Source organism: Podarcis erhardii (assembly GCF_964252035.2).
Source record: "Podarcis erhardii genome assembly, chromosome: 11".
In the NCBI taxonomy this organism is placed as follows: domain Eukaryota; kingdom Metazoa; phylum Chordata; class Lepidosauria; order Squamata; family Lacertidae; genus Podarcis; species Podarcis erhardii.
Window position 1 is genome coordinate 871,596 of NC_138501.1, and position 16,069 is coordinate 887,664.

At 44.1% G+C, this 16,069-nt stretch overlaps 1 protein-coding gene across 10 annotated transcripts in view; it reads right to left on the minus strand.

Moving 5' to 3' along the window:
- Nucleotides 1-16,069, minus strand: part of APBA1 (amyloid beta precursor protein binding family A member 1) — a 119,226-nt gene that overhangs the window by 31,382 nt on the left and 71,775 nt on the right. For 4 of the 10 annotated variants that reach the window (XM_081880954.1, XM_081880962.1, XM_081880961.1 and 1 more), the window contains exons 1-2: nucleotides 15,953-16,059; nucleotides 9,422-10,632 (exon numbers count right to left, since the gene is read on the minus strand). In XM_081880954.1, the coding sequence (XP_081737080.1) occupies nucleotides 9,422-10,579 (1,158 nt within the window). In that variant the 5' untranslated portion in view covers nucleotides 10,580-10,632; nucleotides 15,953-16,059. Of the gene's footprint in view, nucleotides 1-9,421; nucleotides 10,633-14,495; nucleotides 14,642-15,952; nucleotides 16,060-16,069 lie in introns of those variants that run through there. The other 6 variants (XM_081880958.1, XM_081880959.1, XM_081880957.1 and 3 more) reach the window with 3 other exon arrangements.

Genomic DNA, 16,069 nt, shown 5'->3' on the forward strand with positions numbered 1-16,069 from the left:
CAGAAAAATGGGGGGAAGTTCCCCTCCCGTGTCCATTGCAGTTCATCTTACTTCCCTCTTGCCAATGCCGTCTTTCTGTTTGCTAAAAGAAAAGCCGGAGGAGAGAGTGCTGAAGAGATCTGTATCACTCCATAAGCTTGCAGCGACTAACCAGAAGTGACAACGGGACAAAATAAATGTGGTTACACATTGTGAAAAGCAAACTCTCCCTCCACAGTCACTTAAAAATATCACAAATAGCAGTTCTCTACAACCTACAACCATTTTAAAAAAATACACCAGAGGTGCAGAGTTTTATTTTAAAAAATTATTCTATTCTTCTGTATCATTCACAATATTATAGAACAACGGCTATATTCAGTAACAAGGGCTGTATTCTTCGCAACTATGTTGCTTGGATTTCTAATGCAGTATCCTTTGTACACTGCAGCCTTTGCATCAGAAAAATGAATATTAAGCACCACTTGAATATACTTATTGTTCATAACTAAAAAAATTCAAAAATATTCTGTTTTTCCTATCATAATTGCTGTTATGGTAAGAACCAAAACACCAGAACAGATCCAAATTTCAAAAGAAAATATCAAAGATGATTCTGGATGCTCCTACATCATCCATACATAGAAATGTCAGAGCAACACAACATTAACCTTATTAAAAGTTTGGAATTGTGCAGACAGAACACCTTCAGGGGTTAAGTAAAAAAAATCCTAAATTGAAGGTTACTCTCTTGCTACAATTCACTTACCATTCTCCTAAGATACTCAGCCTGATACATCCAAAAATTCTCCATTTTGATTTTGCTGCTGTTCTGCTGAACTTCAGAGTTGTCTGCTAATTGCTAACAATCAAGTGCCACCAAATTACTTTTTCCGGTGGTGTTATGTGCCTGGAACTTGAAATTGAAGCCTGTAACAAGAGATGCTGCTAGTATCCTATCTATGTAGATTAATCTTATTTGATACTGAATGGTTGTCAAACACCCATACATAAGAAGGTCATTCTCCCTTAGCAAGCAGCTATTCCTTTCATTTATTGCCTTGAAGACATACATTTCTAGCAGAATTGCAGTACTATTGGTATCTTCTGAATAAGTAATAAATGATATTAATGTACAGTTAGGTGGTTAAAGTACAAATATTTTTTTAAAAAAGCAAGCATAATTTAAGAGCTATTATAGTTATGCAATTCCCCCCCAGAAAAAAGTTTATAACTGAAAGTAAAGCATAATTATAATTGGACCTGAAGTTAATAATGACTAGAGAGTCTCATCGTTTCCCCTCAAAGTTTGACTACGTCTAGATCCAACCCAATGTACAGCCTGATCCTAGACATTTCATCTGATTATGGAATAGCCACAAGGACAAAGTGCTACCATGGCTCAGGCTTACTGGCAAATGTGATAGAATTCAGCTTTTCAAGCAGATTTAAAGCTTTTATTACAAGCCCTGAGCCTTTGGAGTAGATCAGACTAAGAATAAGGGTTCTTTAGTCCCTGCAGAGTAAGAAAGTCCCCATTTTTGTCTTCTGGCTAGTGGAGGCCCTTAGGAGGCATAGTCATAATATTTCCTTTTTCCCCTTCTTGCATTTTTCACAAAGTTAGAATGAATTGTCTATAGTAAAAATGTTCCTTTGTTTGTATGTCCAACCCTGGTCTTTGATTAAACTGGGCTTCTGATAAAGCTTTATACATATAAAAATAAAAAATTATGGAAAACCTAAAGCTATCCTTCAGATCTGTACTTTTGTAATATGCATCTTCTTCCTAGCTATGTCCCCGCATTCAAGACCATGTCTTCTTTTTTCAGGTTTCCATTTAAAGGGAAATTACCTAGGCTAGGAACTTCTTGTACTCGAGTCTATTTCACTTTTCCATTTTGGTGAACAAGCCATGAGGACTTGGTGCAAGCAGGAAAATAGTGAACATACATTTTATCTTTCCATATATTACTTGATTCTGAATTCTATGAACTGATATACCCCTTCCTCTTGGTTCATGTGGGAACCAATAACACTGCAAGCAATAGCCTCCAGAAGATCAAAAGAGACTATGAGGCTCTGGGCAGGAAACTGAAGCAATTAAATGCACAAATTGTCATCTCATCTGTCCTCCCAGTTGAACGACGTGGCCCAGGGAGAGAGGGAAAAATAGTGGAAGTGAACAGCTGGCTTCGCAAATGGTGTAAACAGGAACGGTTTGGATTCTTAGATCACGGACTGCACTTTCTTGAAGATGGACTTCTGGCAAGCGATGGGCTGCACCTCACAACGGTTGGGAGGAATGTTTTTGCCAAAAATCTCAGAAACCTCATCAGGAGGGCTTTAAACTGACTAATGTGGGGGAGGGAGACAGTGCTCCTGAAGGTAGGAGTCTATCAATTGATGAAGATGATCATCCAAATGTCATAGACCAAATGGAGCAAACAGCACGCAGACCTAGTGGTGGGAGGAAAAAATCCTTAAATAAGAGACACGGGGGAATGATTAATGGACTTCAATGTCTGTACACTAATGCGCAAAGCATGGGAAATAAACAAGATGAGCTTGAGCTCTTAGTACAGCAAACTAAATATGACATAATAGGCATCACTGAAACCTGGTGGGATAAGTCCCACGACTGGAATGTAATAATGGAGGGATACAATCTATTTCAGAGAAACAGACCAGACAAGAAAGGAGGAGGAGTGGCGTTATATGTCGGGGATGTGTATACCTGTGAGGAGATCCAAGATTTAGAACCTCAAAGCCAAAGTGAGAGCATTTGGGTCAAAATTAAGGGAGAGAAGAATAACAGGGACCTCATTGTGGGAGTTTACTATAGATCCCCAAGCCAAACGGAGGACATAGATGATGCCTTCCTGGAACAGATGGCCCAGCATGCAAAAGGAAGGGAGATAGTAGTAATGGGGGACTTCAATTACCCGGATATTTGCTGGATGTCAAACTCAGCCAAGAGCATAAGGTCAAACAGATTCCTCACTGGCCTTGCAGACAACTTCATTGTCCAGAAAGTGGGAGAAGCAACAAGAGGAACAGCCATTTTAGATCTGGTCCTAACCAATGCTGATGACCTGGTTAGTGGGGTAGAAGTGGAAGGATCATTAGGCGTGAGTGATCATGCTCTTCTGAAGTTTACTATACAGCGGAAAGGAGCAGCCAAGCATACTAGGACTCAATTTCTTGACTTTAAGAAAGCCGACATCATAAAACTTAGGGAAGTGCTGGGTGAGATCCCATGGACAGTAATACTAAAAGGAAAGGGAGTTCATGATGGCTGGGAGTTTGTTAAGAGGGAGATAGTAAAAGCACAACTTCAGGCAATACCAATGAGACGGAAACATGGAAGGTGCCTAAAGAAGCCAGGGTGGCTATCTAAAGAACTTTTAACTGAGTTAAGATTAAAAAAGGATGTGTACAAAAAATGGAAAAGGGGGGAAACCACCAAAGAGGAATTCAAACAAATAGCCAGCACGTGTAGACACCAAGTCAGAAAAGCTAAAGCACAGAATGAACTCAGGCTTGCTAGAGAGGTTAAAAGCAACAAAAAAGGCTTTTATGGGTATGTTCGTAGCATAAGGAAGAAGAAAGAAACAGTGGGGTCGCTCAGAGGAGAAGACGGTGAAATGCAAACAGGGGACACAGAAAGGGCTGAACTCCTCAATGCCTTCTTTGCCTCAGTCTTCTCCGATAAAGAAAACAATGCCGGACCTGAAGAATTTGGAGCAAATGATTCAGCAGAGGAAACACAGCCCAGAATAACTAAGGAGATAGTACAAGAATACTTGGCTAGTTTAGATGTATTCAAGTCTCCAGGGCCAGATGAACTGCATCCAAGAGTATTAAAAGAACTGGCAGATGTGATCTCAGAACCACTGGCAGTCATCTTTGAGAATTCCTGGAGAACAGGCGAAGTCCCGGCAGACTGGAGGAGGGCAAATGTTGTCCCTATTTTCAAAAAGGGGAAAAGAGAGGACCCAAATAATTACCGCCCAGTCAGTCTGACATCAATACCAGGGAAGATTCTGGAGCAGATCATTAAGCAAACAGTCTGTGAGCACCTAGAAAGGAATGCTGTGATCACCAATAGTCAGCATGGATTTCTGAAAAATAAGTCATGTCAGACTAACCTGATCTCGTTTTTTGACAGAATTACAAGCCTGGTAGATGAAGGGAACGCAGTGGATGTAGCCTACCTTGATTTCAGCAAGGCATTTGACAAGGTGCCCCATGATATTCTTGTAAAGAAGCTGGTAAAATGCGGACTTGACTATGCTACCACTCAGTGGATTTGTAACTGGCTGACTGACCGAACCCAAAGGGTGCTCATCAATGGTTCCTCTTCATCCTGGAGAAGAGTGACTAGTGGGGTGCCACAGGGTTCTGTCTTGGGCCCGGTCTTATTCAACATCTTTATCAACGACTTGGATGATGGACTCAAGGGCATCCTGATCAAATTTGCAGATGACACCAAACTGGGAGGGGTGGCTAACACCCCAGAGGACAGGATCACACTTCAAAACAACCTTGACAGATTAGAGAACTGGGCCAAAACAAACAAGATTAATTTTAACAGGGAGAAATGTAAAGTATTGCACCTGGGCAAAAAAAATGAGAGGCACAAATACAAGATGGGTGACACCTGGCTTGAGATCAGTACATGTGAAAAGGATCTAGGAGTCTTGGTTGACCACAAACTTGACATGAGCCAACAGTGTGACGCGGCAGCTAAAAAAGCCAATGCAATTCTGGGCTGCATCAATAGGAGTATTGCATCTAGATCAAGGGAAGTAATAGTGCCACTGTATTCTGCTCTGGTCAGACCTCCCCTGGAGTACTGTGTCCAGTTCTGGGCACCACAGTTCAAGAAGGACACTGACAAACTGGAACGTGTCCAGAGGAGGGCAACCAAAATGGTCAAAGGCCTGGAAACGATGCCTTATGAGGAACGGCTAAGGGAGCTGGGCATGTTTAGCCTGGAGAAGAGGAGGTTAAGGGGTGATATGATAGCCATGTTCAAATATATAAAAGGATGTCACATAGAGGAGGGAGAAAGGTTGTTTTCTGCTGCTCCAGAGAAGTGGACACGGAGCAATGGTTCCAAACTACAAGAAAAAAGATTCCACCTAAACATTAGGAAGAACTTCCTGACAGTAAGAGCTGTTCGACAGTGGAATTTGCTGCCAAGGAGTGTGGTGGAGTCTCCTTCTTTGGAGGTCTTTAAGCAGAGGCTTGACAACCATATGTCAGGAGTGCTCTGATGGTGTTTCCTGCTTGGCAGGGGGTTGGACTCGATGGCCTTTGTGGTCTCTTCCAACTCTATGATTGTATGATTCTATTCTATGATTCTATGTATTTGACATCTCAGTCTTACATGCAGTGCACACATACAACTCCAAAGAATTCTGAATCAAGCCTTTCATGGTTATTTGGAAAAAATATATTCTCCCCCCCCCCCTTTTAAAAGTGGTATCTTAGTCAGCAAAAGTCTAAGTATTCAAGCATGTAAAAAAACTGAAAATTACTTGGGCCACTGCATAATTTTGGAAGTTAATTCTATCACCCAAGGTCCAATGGAATTCCATCTGTGCTCCAAAGAGCAGCTCTAAAACCATGGCTGTGCAAATGTCAGGCACAGCATCATCCCATCCGCATAGCTGGTGACATTATTTCAGGCCCCTGAAGCACCTGAAAGCTGCTCCATTATTCAAGGCGCCTTTGCTACTCCCTTCGTTAATGATAGATGAGCCCTGCTGTGGAAAAACTGAGGCTCTGCAAAGCTGCACAGCACCAGGCAGAGAACAAAGGAAACCTGTGGACCCAAAGGCAAGCGAAAAGAAAACAAAGGATATTACCCCTAAGGGAGGCGTAAAAGAGAAACATCTTCCTCAGAAATGTTACATTCCACTTACAAAACCAGACCATCCATGTGCATCATTTACTAAACATCATGAAAACAAATCCACCAAGTCTGAGGTTTGCAAGCCAGGGAAGAGCTGTCACAAACTGTCCAAGTTAGAGAAGTTGAACAATGTACTAAGTCTGGGATGTCCTACTTGTTTCCATTACTTTAATATTTTTGCTACTATATTTTATTATGAAGGCTGCCCTTGGCTATTCATGTGGAATAGAAAATGATTTTTTTAAAAAAATATGAAAGTTGGGGTTCTCAGAATTCTAACAAAAGCCTGAATATATTTGCTTAGGTTAGCAAATATACTCAATACTCAAAACCCCCACCATTTGGGAGCAACTGAATCTATACAAGTATCTCAGAAATTATGCTGCAAGTAAACAAAACTTCAATCTTACTGTCCACTACAGCTGAAAATCAAAACCAGCTTCACATGGGATGTGGCTGTGCGGAAAACAAGACCTGCAAAGGTCTTGCACTACCTGTCACACCCTATTTCTAGCTCATTTGAAAGGCAATTCTTGCATCTCTCCCTGTGGAAAATGTTGTGTCCTGTCCTTGCATTGGGAGTTTAAGCCTCATTTCTGGATAGCAGGGAGATCGGGGGGGGGGGGGAACGGACAGGAAGAGCAAGGCACCTGCTTCTCCCACTTCTTTTGCATAGCGATGCAAAAAGCCTTGCTGACATTCATTTCCAGTATCAATCAAAAAGTGCAGGATTTTAAAAAATCTCTGTTGATTGAGAAAATATCAGTTAACAGGGCTTTATCTTACTCAACCCATCCCTCCTATCTAATACCCTAACACAGTGTTTCCCAACCTTTTTTGGGCAAAGGCACACTTGTTTCATGAAAAAAATCTCGAGGCACACCACCATTAGAAAATGTTTAAAAAATTAACTCTGTGCCTATATTGACTATATATAAAGTAACTCTCTTTAATAGGAATCAAATAAACACAAAGAAAGTATTTTATAATTACTTTATTATGAAATAGTAAGTACCGTATTTTTCGTCCCATAGGACGCACCTACTTTTTTGAGGGGAGAAATAAAGGAAAAATTTTTTTCCTTTATTTCCCCCCAAAAAAACCAGGTCGGGGAACAGTGGGATGGCGGTGCTGCGCCTCCCCGCTGTCCCCCGAGCTTGTGGGGCTGGCCCATGTCTGCCTGGCGCGAGGGGCGCTCTGCTTCAGGGCGCCCCGCGCGTCCGGCGGCAGGCTACAGTCCGCAGCATGGGGAACCCTCTGTTTCAGGGCGCCCCATGCGCCCCCCGGGTGCGCAAGGCTTGCCAACACGAGCGCGGAGCACGGGGCTCCTCCGAAGGGCGCCCCGTGCTCCGCGCTGCCAGCTGCCGCCCGCAAGCCTTGCGCTCCTGGGGGGAGATCCCCCGGGTGCGCAAGGCTGGCCGACACCAGCGCGGAGCACGGGGCGTCCTCCGGAGGGCGCCCCGTGCTCCGCGCTGCAGGCTGCTGCCCGCAAGCCTTGCGCTCCCGGGAGGAGATCCCCCGGGTGCGCAAGGCTTGCGGACACCTGCGCGGAGCACGGGGCGTCCTCCGGAGGGCGCCCCGTGCTCCGCGCTGCAGGCTGCCGCCCGCAAGCCTTGCGCTCCCGGGGGGAGATCCCCCGGGTGCGCAAGGCTTGCGGACACCTGCGCGGAGCACGGGGCGTCCTCCGGAGGGCGCCCCGTGCTCCGCGCTGCAGGCTGCCGCCCGCAAGCCTTGCGCTCCCGGAGGGAGATCCCCCGGGTGCGCAAGGCTTGCGGACACCAGCGCGGAGCACGGGGCGTCCTCCGGAGGGCGCCCCGTGCTCCGCGCTGCAGGCTGCCGCCCGCAAGCCTTGCGCTCCCGGGGGGAGATCCCCCGGGTGCGCAAGGCTTGCGGACACCAGCGCGGAGCACGGGGCGTCCTCCGGAGGGCGCCCCGTGCTCCGCACTGCAGGCTGCCGTGCGCAAGGCTTGCGGACACCAGCGCGGAGCACGGGGCGTCCTCCGGAGGGCGCCCCGTGCTCCGCGCTGCAGGCTGCCGCCCGCAAGCCTTGCGCTCCCGGGGGGAGATCCCCCGGGTGCGCAAGGCTTGCGGACACCTGCGCGGAGCACGGGGCGTCCTCCGGAGGGCGCCCCGTGCTCCGCGCTGCAGGCTGCCGCCCGCAAGCCTTGCGCTCCCGGGGGGAGATCCCCCGGGTGCGCAAGGCTTGCGGACACCTGCGCGGAGCACGGGGCGTCCTCCGGAGGGCGCCCCGTGCTCCGCACTGCAGGCTGCCGTGCGCAAGGCTTGCGGACACCAGCGCGGAGCACGGGGCGTCCTCCGGAGGGCGCCCCGTGCTCCGCGCTGCAGGCTGCTGCCCGCAAGCCTTGCGCTCCCTGCGTGGAGCACGGGGCGTCCGACTCGCCTCCCTCCCACGGCACACCAGCCGACGTCCCGCGGCACACTAGTGCGCCGCGGAACACCGGTTGGGAAACACTGCCCTAACAGAAAATGATGGGGATGCAGCCTGCGAGCTTATATCTACGAACCAGGCGTGCAACCAGTTCTTATTTTGCAGAGTCAAGAACTCCCTAGAGATAGTAACCCTAGTACAGGCTGAAGCACAAAGAATAGCTGGCTTCTGGCTTCATGAAAAGTTTAGTATATTTTGAGGCTCCAAAAAAAAACCCCAATAGATGACAAAGTAATAAATTCAAATCTGATAAAGTGCTGGGGCAGCAGCACATTTAGGCTGCTATAATTCCACTGAAGTCAACTGTACAGGATTTTAGCCTGATTTGTTTATTATTATTTTATTTAACAAAATGTATACAGCACTTACTCAACAGAAAATCGCTAAGTAGTTGGCAATCAACAACCTAAAACATTCATTAAAGCCTTGCCATTCACTGGATTGAATTCCCACAGCAAATATTCTCAGGCATCCAGTGGTGTTTTAGGAAACACCAAACACAAAAACATTAATGGGAGAAGGAGGAACACTTCCTTTGCATGGCAACTGAAAACAAGAACGCGGTTTCTGAATCTACTAATCAACACAGGCTGATCATGAGCAGTGGAAGAAAACAAGTCTGCTGCCTGGATGACTGAAAAACTAACAAGAACTCAAAAGCATATTGACCATGACACCATTGCAGTTCCACATGACACTATGTTAGTACTCAGCAACACACAACTTCTATTAGAAGCAAATGCATCAACGCAAATATTTAGAAATTAACCTGTGAGAGGACATATCTTACCAAAGCCACATCTAAATATTATTTTTATATTTCTTTTCCTTTTTTGCCAATGCTTAATAATGAAGGTTATTAAGGCCAAAGGAGAATTTGTAGTGTAATAATTCTGATTTCCAAACACAATTAATAAGGAAAAATAACATTTAACTATGTGTCGTCATCCCCCGCAAGTAGTTAAAAACACAATAAGAAAACCGAATGTTAAGGCTATGCAGTTTTGTGCGATTTTGACTGCATAGCCTTAACATTCGGTTTTCTTATTATGTGAGCTGTTTGGTATACTCACATCTCCCTCTAGTGGACCCTGATCCTCCCTATCCCTGGTTGGGCTGATGTCCTGTCTCATCACCCAAATGGGCTCTTTGGGTTCATCGGGGGTATAAGGAGAACGGATGGTCCTAGTCTTCACTTCCTCAATAGCTTCCTTAATGTCTTTGATAGCCAGGGATATTGCATCCCTTTTCTCCTTGCTGTATCTCTGCACTGGATCTCCCACATTAACTGTAGGTCTAGCGCCAACAGACAGCGGACGGTTGCTTTCATGGTGAACATGAGCAGGAGCATCACCAGGGTCCACATTCTGCTCTGCTTCTGGCATGTCTTCAGCAGCTTTGTCCAGGCTCTGAGAACTCATGCTCTGCTTGACTTCAGCCACAATTTGGTCAATGTCTTCCTCTTGTTCATAACTGTCCATCCTTGGATAGGGAGCAAACTCTGCCTCTTTCTCAGGGCTGTCAGACTCTCCATCAGAGCGCTCATCATAGTGGTGGAGTCGGGCACCAAGAGCTTCCTTTCGATAGTTGTCAGCTTCCTCCCTCTCTTGCTCGTAGAGTCTAAGGCCTTCCCGAACATCCAGGTCAGGCGTGTCACCTATCTCCTCATAGACATGTTCCTGCAGCCCATAGTCGGCATAGGGCTCAGCATACTGCTCATCTTCCCCCCGGTGGAAGAGCCGGTGGGTGTACACATAGCCTGAATAAGCAGCATTCATGGCTTCCTCGTGCTCAATGGAGTGGAAGTGCAAGTGGTTGGGGAGAGTTCGGTTACGAATCGTCTCCGCATGTTCTGCCTCAGCATTTTCTGTGTACTCCTCTGCCTCGGGCCTGTACTGCACTGCATAGGCACTCTCATCCTCATTGTCCAGCACTCGGGCTCCTTCATAGGCATCCTCCACTGGGGCTATGACATCTCCCTCAGCAGTATCCGTGTGGTTGTGGAAGCCGCTCTCCGTGCTAGCTGACCGTGCCAACGTGCCCTCCTCCTCTTCCTGTCGAGAACGTCCTTCAAGGCTGCTGTTGGCACATCTCGGGTAATGGCTGGCATACTGGGGCTGTTCATCCTCTACCTCAGAATGTTCCAGGTCGGCCTCCACAGATTCATTCACCACTCTGCTCCTGAGTTCATCATTCACCTCTCCTTCAGCTGGTCCCTCAAAATGGTTCATGGCAGGTTCTCGAGGGAGCCTCACTTATTCTATTGACATTTTGTGTGTTGAGGCTGTAAAGAAGGACAAAAAATGAACACCTCTTATTACACAGGAACAAGGAAGGAGTTTCTTAAAGCCCTGTAGAATTAATATAACAATACAGTATCAGTTGGCTTTTTTTGATTTTACATAAAATAAACTGTTGTTTATTTATTTGATTGACTGATTTCTATACAGCCCTATACCCAAAGGTCTCAGGGCGGTTCACATAAACTGTTGCCTTATATGCTGTAAAGAATCAGACATGTGAGTTCTGATAAGCTGAAAATTTAAGTAAAGTGTTACCAAAAATTAATTTAAGATATTAGCAGAAAACCCTAGCAAGAATGGAGAGAATGTATTGGATACTAGCTGACGAGCCAGAATTTAACAGACAAGCAGACAAGATGGACAGCGTGAGGCATATTCTGCAAAGGAGACGTGCTCAGAATAAGAGACCGAAGGAGGAGGGCAAAAGGCAAGGGACAGAGAAGAACATACTGAGGACAGATGCCGCCTGGGGAAATATGGTTAATAGAACAACTGGGAAATGCTCTAAGTAGGCAGACTGTGGAGAATAACAGAACAAAAGATTATACAAAAGTGATCTGACAGAAACTGAAAAAAATAAAAACAGGGAAGTGAAAACTGAACTCACTAGGTGATAGCCAACTAAGCCATTATTTTGAGGAGGCCCACTGAAACCACTGATAAGCCATTTCAATGGTCCTACTCTGACCCACTGAATAAATCCAAGGGGAAGAAAACGCCAGAGAAGTACATGCAATGAACAGTTCTTGTCTCTAAAAACTTAATTGCCTGCCCTGAGCCTTTTCTTTTCTCCACATTGAAGTAAAGAACTTCACCTCCAACCTGTTAAGAGAGCCCCACAAAGAGGTATAAGAAAATAAATGGGCTCTTCTCTCCCCCCCCCCCCCGGCAAGCTGCTGGAAGCCATTTTACTTTTCTGAGCAAAGCTGAAGGCTCTGATATGCAGCATTATAAATAAGGCCGGTTCTGGAACACGAAGAGTCATCATGCCATACACTCAAGGGGAAGTATAAATTACAGCTTTTGGTTTATGGCCATTTAGAGAAAGGGGGGAAGGTGTTTGTCAAACAGGAACATTTATAACTTGAAAGGACTATAAATGGATGTGCTATGCCAATAAATATTTAGCACACCGATAGCACTGATGTAGAGCCAGAAATCTGTGAATCTAACACTTAAATGCTCCTGCTATGTCATGGGGGGAGAATTTTGTTAGCACTGGATAGTCTGGAAGCACACACTATATTTGATCCCTCGGTTACTGTACGAAGAAGCGGCAACAACCATCTCTAAGCAGCTGCCAGGATAATTCATTACAGAGATAAGAAAAACAATTTTTAAATGGTGGGACCAAATTCCAAGGCTGGGATGGGAGAGACCTTCCCAGCCAAGGTGTGCATCTTAGACAGGTCATCACTGCCAGGCTCTGAGGGTTCCCTGGGCATGGGCAGAAGTCAATAAGAGTGTGCTCTCTCTCTCTCTCTCCAATCTATATATTAGCTACCAGCCTTTCAATAGAGAGAGGAGGAGGATACGAGAGCATAAGCAGAGGGGCAAGGCACTTTTGGACTCACTGAAGGAAGTCAAAAGATGGTTTTTATTTCCTCTTCCATGATAATCACATCTCAGGGAACACTGAGTGAAAATGTGGTCGTGTGTACCCCATAAATTCATGCCACAGACCAAGAATAACTGCAAACTAACTTTAGCAATTGTGTGGGCAAAGGCAATCCCATTTTAAAAAAAAAGAATAAACACACTTCAGCTAAAATCAACTTTAGGAAATAGCTGCCATCAAAATAATTTTACAAAATTCACAAATTTAAAATATGCACACTCAAAGTTTCTGTATTTGCACTGAATGTTCACATTCACTTATGTCTCTGCACTTTAAGGCAGCTGTGGTATTTATTATGATGTCTCCACATACAAACACCTTCAGTAACAAATTGGTCAACTTGGATCCAGGGAAAGGTCTGTAATTTTCATAAATGTCTCATGATACTGGCACCTGAGTAGACTTCAAGGGACTTTTTACATAGCACTTTCACGTCCTCTAAATTTAATTGAAATTGACATCCAAGAGCAGCTGGGATTTATAGCATCACTTGATGTATGTATGCTTTGTGGTCTCAAATGAGTACTGTACAGTAATAGCGGAAAAGCAGGATATAAATCTTTTAAACAGTGTATTTGACACATCTGAAGGAATCAACGCCAGTCATTTGTAGCCTAGAAGAAATAATGGGTAAAATCCAACACTGTGCTAAGGTGAACATTCTTTCAGTGCAAGGATTTCTCCTAGTGCAAGAAGATGTTTCCCCCCTCCCTCTGTGCACCCCCTAAATCAGTTCTAGGAGTTTCCCCCACCTTCTAGAGCTGATTTGGGGGTGGCAGAGGGCCCACACAAAGAGAGGCCTTGTTGCACAACTGGAAATCCTTGCACTGATGAAACTCATTAGAAGAATACCATCCAATGAGCCAGGTTGTGTGAAGAGTCCTTGGTTAGACACCTGAAAACAACCTAATTCATCCAAACATACCAACACTATTTTCAAGTCATGGCTAATTAAAATTTTAAACTTAGGAATGCATACTTTAATATATGCAACAGAGCTGTCTTAATGCTGAATTAAAATGAAAATAAGCAGTATCACCTTGAGTATGCATTGTAAAACATACACACATGCATAATGTCCAACTTGATTTTAATCAGCTATCAAAAGGCTTCTGTGACTCAAGAGTACCATTTGTTCCATACAAATTCTGTAAAGAAGCTACGCAGAAGGATATAAGCAGGCACCAAAGCTTCCCATCTCAAAACCAGATATTAAGTAGAAGCAGCTACAAATGAAAAAGTAGCAAGAGAGAGAGCAATCCAACAAGCAGTCATATGCATAATCATATGTAAGAAGTGCCCAGGACTGAACACAGGATTTTGCTTCCATCTTATAAAGGCTTCTCGGCCTTTTGGCTAAGATCAAGTGTAATATCTTAATTTAAATCAGGGGTGGGCAACCTGTTTTCTGTTGAGAGTCACATTCCCCTGAAGGTAATACATTATTGTGGATAGAGCTAATGTCAGCAGTGAGAGGGGCCAGAGGAGGACCACCCCCTTCTTCCTCTCCCCCCCCCCCAGCCTATCCAGGGAGGAGCAGGCTGCTCCTGCCCGAGGCCTGAACTGAGAGCTCTGCAGAGCTTTTGCAACTAGACCACGGCCTGCACGCCACCCTAGGACAAGAAGTTAAATTGTAGACATCTTTCAAAGTACTGTTTCTCACCAAACTACTATTAACTTTATGATGTTTTTAGTTCCTAGAGCATTTTAGCATCTTTAATGCATTCAGAATAATGTGAGATACATCATACTTATTCCCATTTTACAATAAGGGAAAAAATCCCAGGCCCTGCAACAAGCCCATGAGAGAAGCAGACATTTGTCACTAGATGCGCCAATCCCAGCCTCTGGCTTCAATGGGGAAGAGCAGAAAGTCAATAATTTGATAACATATTTTATATCACGAGGTCTGACACTAAACTATTTTAGGGGGAACCTGGTGTGAAACCTTATGGAAAGCTTTTCTGGCAATGGCTGCTTAATTCAGAGGTTTACCCTAACAAATGTAAAAGAGTGAAACCCATTTTTACAAGAGGACTAAATTAAAGGACACAGATTAATCATTCAAATGGCCACAAAAAGTAGTCTTGCTGCAGGCATCATATTTCTATGAGATGCTCTCCTCTCTCCTAAATACATATAAAATTATATTCAAATGCCTTCCTGTAATTTTCCATCGACAAGAGAAGTATTAGGTATCACATGGCTTTGCAAATAAAGACATACAACATTGCAGGGAAATGTAGCGCTCTCTCCCAATATTTGCTCACGGCACATAGCAGGAAGTGCTTTCTAAGCACTCCTGGCTCTGAGCTCAGACCCTGATGGATGGCTTGGCCTCTGGTGTTCCTGGCTTCTTGCAGAACTTCTCTAGTGACCGCACAAAAACAATTCATAATTCGGACAGGGTTTTTTCCAAACCAACATCCTACAGTCACCTCCCCCTGCCCCTGTGACCCCTCCCACCAAAAGCTCTCAAGGTTTTATTTCTCCAATGTCTATACATGACATTTATTGATTGCTTGCTTGCTGATTGCTTAGTCCAACTGAACTTTTACTTTCCTTATACCAATTGACTCTGATTGCTAGTCTTTGGAAAATACTCTTCCTTGTCAGTGTTCAGGAAAATGTAATAACTGACCCTTCCCCTTCAGCAATTATAAGGATTTGGCAAATGTGGCATGCTGTGAAATCAAAGCAGCCCAGCCCATGGCTAAGAGAGCTCCAAGACACACGCGATCACTTTTCTGCCTAATTTCACAAACATACATTATTTGTATTTGCTTGTACATATTTTTGTAGTTTGAAAGCATCTGTATGGAAATATTTCACAGGGAATCTAGGTTTGTCTGAAATTCAATTTATTCCTCTGATGGTCTGTGACAAATGCTATTTGGTAAAAGGAATTAGCACAGATATGTAGCTCTCTTGTTGCAAAGGAACAACCTCAATTACTTGTGTAATGGGAGCAGCACAGACATGGAGTGATGAATGAATAAAAATCCAACATGTGGGGAAACACATTTTCAAAGGTAGAATTTTTAATTGTGTTCCACACTCCTCCATTGCTCCCAGATACAATTTTTCTTGCTCTTGCATGAAAACAATTTCCTTCATGGGGGGGGGGCAATATAACACATAGGCTTTCAAATATTGTATATGTATTATTGTTGTCCTTTTGATGGAGAGCAAAATCTCATCATCTGCCTTTCATTCACGATACTATTTCTAGTACATATAGTTAACGACCTTCATGTATAAAGCTCATTACAAAAGCAGTCATGTTAACCAGGTTATAGAGAATTATTTTTGACTTTAAAGACCAAGGAATTTCATACAGCAAGTCTTCATAAAGAAAAGTCGTTATTAGCTGAAGTATTCCTATCCTGTCACTCTGTACAAAGATGCCCCAAGGTGGCTATTTTGGCTAAGGCTTTCAAATAATTTCTGTAGTTCTCATGTATATGATTGAATAAAGGTACTCACACATTTCTACCAAATCCAGCATTCAAAGTGTCCAACTTAAAGACAAAATGTTATAAGCAAATAAAAACATGACAGACAAAACTAATAAATTCAGTCTTAAATGTACCATCTTCAAGTCCACAAGATGTCTATATAATGACATCTGTTTGCATATTTTAGCAAATATAAAAAGGATTTGAATATAAGCCTCTGCCTACCATCTCTTTTTTTCCATGTGGAATCTTTAGGATGATATATGCCGAGCAATCTCCTATGAAGCTTCTAGTGGGAGTTCTACATTACTTTAAAAAACTATGGTATTGTCAGTTTGTGAC